The 11,531-nt window shown below is 32.8% G+C and overlaps 1 protein-coding gene across 1 annotated transcript in view; it reads right to left on the bottom strand.

The window, feature by feature from the left end:
* Positions 1 to 2,542: 2,542 nt before the first annotated feature.
* The window catches only part of LOC133172997 (metabotropic glycine receptor-like), a 42,695-nt gene continuing 33,706 nt past the window's right edge, over positions 2,543 to 11,531 (bottom strand). Inside the window, exons 6-10 of the mRNA XM_061307866.1 lie at positions 11,231 to 11,466; positions 10,871 to 11,009; positions 8,453 to 8,558; positions 3,847 to 4,020; positions 2,543 to 3,678 (exon numbers count right to left, since the gene is read on the bottom strand). Coding sequence (XP_061163850.1) covers positions 3,361 to 3,678; positions 3,847 to 4,020; positions 8,453 to 8,558; positions 10,871 to 11,009; positions 11,231 to 11,466 — 973 coding nt within the window. The 3' untranslated portion in view covers positions 2,543 to 3,360. The remainder of the gene's footprint in view (positions 3,679 to 3,846; positions 4,021 to 8,452; positions 8,559 to 10,870; positions 11,010 to 11,230; positions 11,467 to 11,531) is intronic.

The raw sequence follows: 11,531 nt of genomic DNA, 5'->3' as shown, positions 1-11,531 counted from the left end.
CTTCAAAATTATTAAGAAAATAATATTAAGCTGACAATTTGATATCAAAACTTCATAATCATTGAATATTTCTAAAAGGCTTTATTAAAGGATTTTTAAATGAAAAATACAAAATGTATATTTATATATATATGTATTATAATCATTATAATTTGAATCGGCTGCAGAGTTTTCCTCATGTCAATCACAAAAAATATCAAATTTTGTTAACTTTCAGCAAGTCCCAAAGCACCACATATTATAATTTATATCCCATCAATAACTGCCAGAAAGTGATCCATTTCGAATGCACGAGGATAATTGTAAACACTGTCGAATTAACTCAGTAGTCTTCAACAAATGAAGTTTCAAAGTGTTGATTATGGAACAACAAAATTGCACTTGAAGATGACACCAGGTACTCTGATACGTGTATTCTGAGTTCGATCTGGAAATCAGTACCTGTAGGAAAGAAAGCCAGATTGTAGTAAAAGTACACTATCACTGATATTTTATGTAACTTAGAAAAACAAAATTGTTCAAGTTTTAGTGAAACTATACTGATATAAATATAGATTTTTTTAATGACATTTAATATTATTTCCTCTCCTGCAAGTCTATGAACGAATTCAAGATATCCCAAGTCAACTTTATTTACGTTGCTCATCGTGGTTAATTAATGCAAAGAAGAAGAAAACAAACCTTTAATGTATTGTAGTAACAAGATGCCCTTTCACGTATTTCACTATTTCGTCATGGTTATCCCTTGAACTGGGTTGTCATAACTCTCATTGATACATCACCTTAGCTTGTTGTGCTTTCTTTGTTTAGATAGCCGCTCAAATTAACGTTCAAATATATGTGTGTCATTTCCGGGAGGATAACTCTGCACTTTACAGTAAACGTGTTTAATTTCTAAACGCGTTTAGATATAAAACATGTTAAGACATAAGTGTTTAGTTGTTAAACACAATACTATACACGTTTAGATCTAAACATGTAAAAGAAGTGTTTATTTCCTAAACACAATTTTTACAGTGTGGGCAACATACCTTCGTTTATCAGATAATTTTGTTTTATATTTCTATGGATCCTTTACAGTGTTGTATTAGACGCAGGTGACCGTTAAGGCCCTTGGGCCTCTTGTGTTAATATGCAAGCATTCTCAGGTAATGCAGATTCAAATTTGTTTAAATAATGACCCCGATGGATAGAGTTGACCCACAATAGGAGATTAAAGTTTAGCATGGAACTATTCCAGAAATCTAAAAAAAAAAAAAATCCCACTTACAAGTAGAAAATGACTAGTCATATAAATACGAAAGCATCCTCAGGTAGTGCAGATAAAAGTTTAACCAAATCATTGTCCCTGAGGTTGGGTTGGGCCATAATAGGAGACGGAAGATTTACATGAGAAAATATAGGGAAAATATTTAAGAATCTCTGAAGAAGAAAAGCAGGACATTGACGTCATATTAATATGCAAGTCCTCAGTAATGTAGATTCAAGTTTGTTCAAATCAAGGGGAACAAGGGTAGGATGGGGTCACAATAGAGGATCAACATTTTACATTTAAAAAATCTTTAAACTATCTTTCTCTGAAGAACAGCAAAATCTGATTAAGACCAAGGTGATTCAGCTTAGCGTTGAGGCCCATGGACCTCTTGTTACGGTTACACTAGCGTTTATAGCCGTAATATAGGAGCTAAAAAAAATCAAGGGAAGAAAGGAAAACAACTTCAAAGGCATAATTTAAATCAAAACAGTTTTTTGTTTCTTTAGTTTCTCGGCGTTTTCCCTCTACACTCCAGTCATTCTTAATGTACTGTAAATGTCTCAACGACACACCGCCAACCTCTGGAAGAAATGACGCTCCTCAGGAACACAACTGGTTTCTTTTATTCAATTTCGTTGTCGAGGTGTGTCTCTCCCTTTAGCCAAAAACTCTTATTCCATGAAGAAATTGTTATTGTTCTTTAAGATTGTATCATATATAATTTATTATCCTACATATAACTAGATATTTCAAAAATTCAGTTGGTTACACAATATGTTGAACAAAACAGACATAGTGTTCATCATATCATTCGCCTCCAGAAGAATACACCATAGTTAATCAAACTCAACACAAATTAAACTATACAATAAATAAATATATAGTAATTAAATATAAACACAGAAATAAATAGAAAGTAATACTATATATCACAATGATGTGCTGAAACACAAATCTCATAGGATTAAAAAAAAAAAAAAAAAAAAAAAAAAAAAAAACCTGTTCTTTATAAATGGATTGACGAGCAACATAATACAGGTCATATTTGTCAGAGAAAATTAAAAAAAAAATCGAGTTTGCAACCAAAACTACGAATGAAATTAAAAAAAAGAAGTATCTGGCCGATTAAAAAGAACCTTACATTAGTTGCTAAGATTAGTTAACAACGTGGTTACACAACACAGTGGAGTTTCTGGGGCTACATAATTATATTGCTCACCTGAGGGAGAAATGTAACCTTGTTTTAGATACATGAATGAATGAATCATTAAACTAAAATAAAATACATTTAAGATATCTGAAATTTGTTTATGATCAGCCCAATTGCCCCGTTTCCACAGTATAGAAAAAATATATCCAATAGAATGTTGTTGGCAAGTTGCATGAACTACAAATTCATCTTTGCATTCTACATGTCAATTAAGAAATGTACATGTAATTGCCCACGGAGTGCCGTACTATTCAGAGATAACCTTCTGTGCAACAACACAAAAAGTGCACACAACATGAAACTGCACACTTTGTTCACAAGACTGAACTGATTTGATAATGACTTATATGGACATAGACTAGATTCTGAGCAAACCCTACCAGAACAAAAATGCATAAAATCAAGTCACGAATACAAAAAAAATCATTTGACAACACAACTTCTGTTGCAGGACTGTCAAAAATAAGATTTTTAGCGAGATATTGAAGAAATGTTTAATCCTATCTTCTGAGCACTTCTTGTTCCCTTATTTCATGGCACCCTAGTTTGGCAAAAACATTAATATCTTTCAAATTTGCTGACTCCATTTAATAACATGTGTACTGGAGTGATAAAATTTAAAAACTTCATTACGTGAGGAAATGTACTAAAGTCATTGTATGAATGAATATAAGTAACATCTATATCGTCATCGTCGCCGTAATTCTTGTGAATCATAAATCTCAGTCTGGCCCCACTTAATTAATCTATGCCGGTAACTCCATCTCTTTGGTCGTGAACCAGAATCATATCCGAGAACACTGGCTTGTAACAGGTATCCTTGCCTTTTTGTCCCTTCATCACTTAAAACTTTTTTTATATTCTTCACATAACTTAGAATTTCTATAAGTGTTGTCTATCTCATTTTAAAAGTAACAGTGCAGTGTTCTTTTTTATTTTCTTTGTCTTTTTCCTGATTTTCCTCCTTGATTCCAGGTTCAAATATGGACATTTCCGCGCTATTTGTGGACTCCTCTGGTGTCTTAGAAATCTCGTGTTCATGCTCAACAGGACAGCTGCGCTCGTGACGACTCTTAAGGTGGAAAGGCTGTATAGAGAATCTTCTGTGTGTTTGTTTCCTGCCTCCCCGACGCTTGGAAATATGGGGATTGTCTTTTCTCATAATTCTGGTTTTGTATACCTGTAGCTGGGTGTAAAGTCTTTTTAACTCTGCCTGAAAGAGAATTGTAAGGTTACAATCAACCATGGGCATACGAATGTATAATTTTATGTTAAATATCAAAACCCATCATGTTTAAATTTTACAGTGACAGAAATTCTGATTCCCATAAGTGTTGTCCTGCAGATGCCATACACAAGATACAAAAAAATTAAATCTTACTCGAATATCCTCTGGATCCATGTCGGCCAGACTGATTTCCGCCACATCTACGTCTCCATTTGAACTAATTCCTACATTTAGCTTCATAGACTCCGGAGACATGTTCTCTTGTACATCTGAAGAGGAATATGCCCGATTCCTATGATGATCAGGTGGACGATGAGCGTATAATAACTGTAAAAAACGTGGGAAATAAACGCTATGAAAATAAATTAAGAACTCATGGGCTACAACACTAACCTGAAACATATTTCTCTTATAATCCTGGTAATGGAATATGAAATGTAACGGTTTCTAAATACCTTTGGTCCAAACCCAACCAGAGGCTTCAAAGTTCTAGCAATTTTATTTTAGAGCAAAAACGCATTAAAAGGACAAATAATAGATTTGATACTCTTTAGAAGTACCGCGGTATATCGATTCGTTTTTCTTTCCGTTGTTCTGCTTGGACCCAGTGGCAATGAGGAAAAACTTAAATCTACACCTTTTCTGTATCCTATTTGTCTATTCTGATTACGATTGTCTTGGTTAAAACAAATCTTGGACTTGTTTTTTACTACGACTATGACCAAAAACTTAAGTTGACTGTAAAATTATTTTTCCTGTTAAAAATTGCTTGCTTTAAAATATCTTTCTAAATTTATTTAAAAAAAAAAAGATTAAAACCTTACTCAAATAACTGTAAAAATAAAAAGTTATTTGCAGAATGACATAATGGTTCTATTCGCAATTTCTTTGTAAAATGGGGCCCCGAATTTAGAGTACACTGGAATGCGTGTGCAATCCCGTATGTTTTAAAACAGATTATCCATATCCGACCCTTGTTTTGTCGCCAAACCTAGATCCAGGGGATATGATTTGAACAAATCTATAGAACATTAAATATTAACCAGAAGTCTCTGATGAGACTGTAGCTCTACTGGTCTGTACATATAACAAAGGAAAAGTAGCACTTGGATTTGAAACTTTGCAACATGCAGCAATAAATAGAATAATGTATCTTAATGTATTCTACTTGTGCGCCAAGTTATATTGAAATCAGACCAAAACTGAAGGAGGAGTAGCATTTTAAAGAAATTTCACAGAAATTTCTATTTTTAGTAACCACGGCAACACCGTTCGTCAAAATCAAAAACCGATGCACTAAATTATGCATCTTAGTGTAGTCTACTTGTGCGCCAAGTTATTTTAATATCAGAACAAAACTGAAGGAGGAATAGCCTTTTAAAGAAATTTCATAGAAATTTCTATTTTTAGTAACCATGACAACACTGTTCATCGAAATCAAAAACCGATGCACTAAATCATGTATCTTAGTGTAGTCTACTTGTGTGCCAAGTTATATTGAAATCAGACCAAAACTGTAGGAGAAGTAGCATTTTAAAGGAATTTCACAGAAATTTCTATTTTTAGTAACCATGGCAACACCGTTCATCGAAATCAAAAACCGATGCACTAAATTATATATCTTAGTGTAGTCTACTTGTGTACCAAGTTATATTGAAATCAGATCAAAACTGTAGGAGGAGTAGCATTTTAAAGGAATTTCGCAGAAATTTCTATTTTTAGTAACCATGGCAACACCATTCATTGAAATCAAAAACCGATGCGCTAAATTATGTATCTTAGTGTAGTCTACTTGTGTGCCAAGTTATATTGAAATCAGACCAAAACTGTAGGAGGAGTAGCGTTTTAAAGGAATTTCACAGAAATTTCTATTCTTAGTAACCATGGCAACACCGTTCATCGAAATCAAAAACCAATGCACTAAATTATGTATCTTAGTGTAGTCTACTTGTGCACCAAGTTATATTGAAATCAGACCAAAACTCTAGGAGGAATAGCGTTTTGAAAAATTGTTTACAGACAGACGGACAGACAGACAGACGGACGGACGGACGACTGACACCTTACTATCGCATAAGCTCTTCTGGTCTCTGACCAGTAGAGCTAAAAAGGACACACTGATGCAAGAGTCAAAATTAGCCGGTAAGCCTCATTTTTGGCAACTTCAAGTAGGGATTCAAAAATCATGCACGTACATGTACCAAGGGATGCAGGGATGGTAGAGTCAAGGGAAAAAACATTTCAATCGTTTATCGACAAATATGAGTGGATTTTCAAAAACTGTTTTGTCAATTATTAACTTGAAATATACAAAATCAGTGAGATATGAAAGATGAGGCTTGTCCATAAAGTTCTTGGATAATGACGTTTTTATCAAACTAAATGGTCATAAATAAACCTGCGATATACCAAAATATCAAAATATTTATGATGAAAATCCAAGTCCAAAAAGTTTGATTTTCATTGTTTGAGCTTCCTATTTTTCAAAAATCGCGGTTTTTAAAGGTCGCGGATAAAATGTACGAACGGCCTAGAATTAAAATAAGATAAACTTTGATTTGGGAAAAATGATTACTCTCTTCATAATACAAGCCAAAGCTGAATAACTATTAAATGTGCCTTAAATAAAGCGGCTGTCGTATTCTCTGATATCTTTACTACCTATTATAGTGTTATAAGACTGTACAGATAGTGGAAATATTTAGAAAGAAAATCGCAAGAACATGTTTCTAAAATTGACAGAAAAAGCGACATTAACTATTCAAATGGAACAGTGTCCAATTATTAAATTATGATTTAATATTGTTGAAACGACGTCAGAATAATTATTAATACAACTGAAAATTATTGAAATAAATTTAGTTCATTGCTTTGAAATTGATATATACAATATTTCAACGGTGTGTACAATTTTGGAGACACTACAAAAAGTAGAAAACTGTTATTTGAAGAAAAAAATGCTTTCCTTATTCATGATAATATAAAATGATCATGAATCTAGCGCAACGTCGGACTTGTAGTCTGTTTAAAACTTTCTAAATTCTTATTAAAATAAAAGAAAATGAAATTTGAGAAAGTGGGGGAAAATCCTGTTCAGAGTCCTACTTTCACCTCCCCGTGGTGAGCAAGGGAAACTGGTCTTATACATATGTATATATGTTGTACTTTAAATCAATCCAAAAGCCGCTGGCAATCGAAAGAGGCAATGTAGCGGCAATGTATACTTTAAAATGTAGAGGTAATGTAACCTTTTTTTTGCGGTATTGAGTATGTAGCGGTAATGAAAATGTAGCGGTAATGATACGCACCCGTAGCCTGTGTATACAAAATGTTTATAATGATGAAGCTCGTAAATTCTTGTGTATTGTTTTGAATTTTGAAAATTTACCCATATAAATTTTATCGCAAACATTTAGCAGTGTGGCATACGAAAGAAAAAAGCCCGTGTCCACGAATATGTCATAAAAATTCAAAATCAATATTCTTGACGTTGTTATGAAACTGGGCCTTGTGGCTTGCATATATCTGCATACAAAATATTTACACCTATACGTTCGTAAAACAGAGTGCATTGTTTTAGTTTTTAAACATTTACTAAATCATGGTCTATAGTAAGTATTTTCTACTCGTTCGGCAATATGATCATTATTAAAATTATAGCATTTGTCTACGAACACGAAGTGTATGGACAACCGTCGTTTATTAATTTTAGCATAATGTTTTTATGGTACAGCTAAAATCCATTAATCTATAGTTCTCTTTAATCTCTACCATTTTTGCAGTATCCTAGTCCGATTTCAAAAACATTTTGTTAACAAGATGTCTCTGATGAAACTGTAGCTCTACAATTGTGGGCTTATAATATTATTAGACAAAATTGCCCCAACATTAAATAGGTAAATACATAAAAACGTTTTACAGCTGTAAGAGATTGTATATCATGATGTAGTCTTTGTTGTGTACCAGGTTTTACTGAAATTGTATCGAACTTGTAGTAGAGACAGCGTAGATAGAAAAAAAAAATCCTCGTAAACATACATGTATTTCGAGTAACCATAAATCATCATTCATCAAAATCAGAAACCTTTAAACAGAATTATGTGTCTTACTATATACTTATTGAAATCAAACTTATTCTGTAGAAGTAAAGTTTTTTAAAAAAATCATATAATTTATTATTTTAATAATGTTCATCGAGCTCAGAACCTTTGTTTTTCTACTTGGTTGCCAAGTTATATTGAAATCAGACCAAAACTGAAGGGGGAATAACATTTTGTAAAAAACAAAAACAAAAACAAAAGAAAAACCAAAAAAAAAAACAAAAACAAAAACAAAAAAGAAAAAAAAAACAGACAGACAATATGGCGTTAGGCACTTTACCATTACATAAGCTCATCTGGTCTTTGACCAGTAAAGCTTAAGCGAGTTTCATTTCTGACATAATTTATTTTGTCAAATAAAAATCTTCAATATAACTATTGTAATAGACATATTGCAGAATTTTATTTGACAAAATAAAATATGTCAGAAAGGACATAAGTATTTCAAATTCGACTACACAACAATATATATTTTTTTTAAATTAAAACCTACATTGTAGCTCAGTGGCAGATGGTAAGAAATGTCGAAATATTGATAAAGACACAAATATTGTGGTACTTGTTCATTGGACACAATAAAATAGTATTTGGTCCAATTAGCACTTAATGATTTTACAATGATTTTTGCTGCAGCTATAAAAGCTGCTCTGAGCGCTTACCTTGGGTCCGAACACTAGCAGTAAAGTAATGGTTACTGTAAGCTGGCATCGAACGAAGGACATAAGGAACAAATAGTCGGGGTGCAAATCTGTCCAATATACATGTCTGAAAGATAAAAAGCCATGAATTTGTTTACCTAAGTCAGTAATAACAGTAAAATATATGTGGATAATCATCTCTGATCAATCTCTCCTCTGTTAGCTTACTCCAAGATTCAATGGTTTTGACCATTGATTTCTGTTCCTAAAACACAGGCAACACGCGGTTTATATAGAAATGGATGCAATTAAAATTTAGCACTCATTGGTTAGCAAATTTGTACCTCTGTTATATATAGGTTTAAATATGAGCAATCTCTATTCAATTTGCCTTTCTTTGCTTTAATATCAAATAATACGATTTGTAAGGCAATGTAAGCAGAGAAGGATAGTGTGACTTTTTGTATGAAATACAAAAAGCAAATAATTGTGTTTCTCTTTTGACGAAATTGTTCTTTCCATGAAGATTACATTACATGTAAGGATGCCTTTGAGGGTATCCTTGCAGACAAAAATGTACATGGACATGGTCCAAACATTGGTCATCCTTACTACAGCAATGCTTGTAAAACTTGTAACTCCAATTTAATGTATATAAATGCTGGAAGTAAAGCACTGTTTGCCTATCTAGTCAGTATGACGTACTCTCGTTACAGTACATCCCGATCCGCTCAGTTATAAAAACCTCAATCTGGACGACATTTAAGATTTAATGAAGTCAAATTGTCCATCTGTTTTATAAAATATGAGAAGCTACGAGATAAGAAAGGTTGCAGGTATTAAATTGATTATACACGAGCCTCATACGTGTTCACATTCTGGCCAATACTATGTGCAGAAGCACAGGAAAGAAACTACCGTGAACTTGCAGGATTGTGTTTCCTAATGAGACTCAATTCTCAATTAGATTTATCCTTGATATATTTCTCAACCCTTTGCAGACAGCAACGATAATATTCTACGTTTAGTAATGCGTGACATTATATTCACGATGTAGATTTGTTATCCAGTTCGGCACAAATGCGGCCGTCAACGACAAAATCTAGGGGGAAAATCCATTGCTATTCCTTTTGAGTGCAGTATTCGTTTAATAATATTTCACAGAAATGATAGTATTTCACAGTGCCGAAAGACATCGTTTTAAAACAAATGCAAGACAGGTCGTTAACCCGAGGGGAAGCAGACATGAGGGGCAAAGAAAGAAAATCCAAACTAAATTAAGGGGGAAAAAATTTAATTTCAAAACTTTAATATGGCAAGGTTTGTCAGATACACAAAACATATATACAGTAGTATACTGATACATTTTATTTAGAAATGTTATTTTTATTTCAGTATAAGAAGCAATTTGGCTGATTTATGTGAAATATTGCATATACGACTAGCAAATAAACGGGTATTTTTATTATACTGATCAATAATAATCATCCTAGTTGCAACTTTGCATATACCTAAGGTACAATAAAGAATTAATTGAATTTTGTTCATTTCTTTTACAATATTTCCTTAACTAATAGGGGGGGGGGGTGTTTTATTTGTATGAATCAATTTTCAAAACTTACGATTCATAAAGAGCAAACAAGGCATTTCGGCACAAATATGGCCGTCAAAAAAATCTAAGGGAAAAGGCAAAAAAGAACGATAACATTGTTCCAGGATGTAGTGCTACATGTATGAACGCAGCTGAGCACGTAGATAGATTGCTCCATGGTACAGCTATTAACATTAGCCGAATACTGTAGAGACATTCACATTAGTTGAGAACTCTTTAAGTTTACTCCAAGGTAGAGCTATTAACAATAGCTGAAAACTAAAAAAAAAAGTGTGGCTATTAACTTGAGCCAAAAACTCTTTCCGTTTGCTGTAGAGCTATTAACATTAGCCTATAACTCTTAAGTTTGCCAAGGGTAGAGATATCAACATTTGCCTAGAACTCTTAAGTTTGCTGTAGAACTACCAAGTTTAGCCTAGAAATCTTCAAGTTTGTTAAAGGGTAGGGCTATTAACCTTATGTAGAGATACTAGACTTCTTTAAGTTTACCAAAGGCAGAGATATTAACGTTAGCCAAGAGCTCTTAGTTTGCTAAAGGGTAGAACTTTTGCTATTCCTTTTGAGTGCAGTAATTGATAATATATATTATCATCCTTGATAATATTATTACATAATTACATATGTAATACATAATTAATAATAATTATAAATCATTATTATAAATTATAAATTATATAGAGCTTTGAGCTCTTTAAATTTTCTGTAGAGCTACTAAGGTGATAGCCTAGAACTCTTTAAGTTTGCAGTAGAGCTACTAAAGTTAATCAGAACTCTGTGATTATTAGCGGATAATTATTAAGCTTGCTAGGTTGGAGCTTTGGACGTACCTGAGAACATAGAATACAATGGAAATGACGGCTTCGTAACAGATAGCTGCCGTTATGTAAGTCCCCTCTGCAAAGTCTGATGGTGCAGACCGAACACGGTAGCACAAATAGATCCCAAATAATAAAAACAGCAACTCCGCTACAAAAGCAAGTCACAAAATATTCTGTGAGAGATATGTAAAAGGCAGATTTTTTTTTAAGTATTTATGAACATTTTATGACGTTTATGTAAATATTTCTTATAATGACTCTAAAAGAGGTTTTAAAAATTAGGTACATACATTAAGAATGCAAAAAATAAAGCTCTTTTTTTTAGGTTTATGTTATAATTCAACTTACAACATATATTCAGGTACTTACCTATTTCTACAACATACTCCCACCAACCAGATTTACACACTATATATTTTAAATTGTCTTTGGTAACACCATATTCTAATATAACTTCTCCTGTGTTAATATGATCATAGGTCACTGTGGTCCATGCGGACATATACCCTAGCACAACTATTATAACACAACACAAATATTTAAGTAGGTCTTTGTCTCTAACGTGCACACGATGAGCTTTCCTAGACTGGAACTCGGATAAAAGCCTGAAAGTAAATTAGTTACAGATAGTTCAAAAGTATTTTGATCAATCTACAAAAGTACAGTCAAA

The sequence above is a fragment of the Saccostrea echinata genome, unplaced genomic scaffold (genome assembly GCF_033153115.1).
Source record: "Saccostrea echinata isolate AGI-Se365-2 ecotype Australia unplaced genomic scaffold, CSIRO_AGI_Sech_v1 ptg000056l, whole genome shotgun sequence".
NCBI classification, from domain to species: domain Eukaryota; kingdom Metazoa; phylum Mollusca; class Bivalvia; order Ostreida; family Ostreidae; genus Saccostrea; species Saccostrea echinata.
This window is presented reverse-complemented; position numbering and strand designations above follow the sequence as displayed.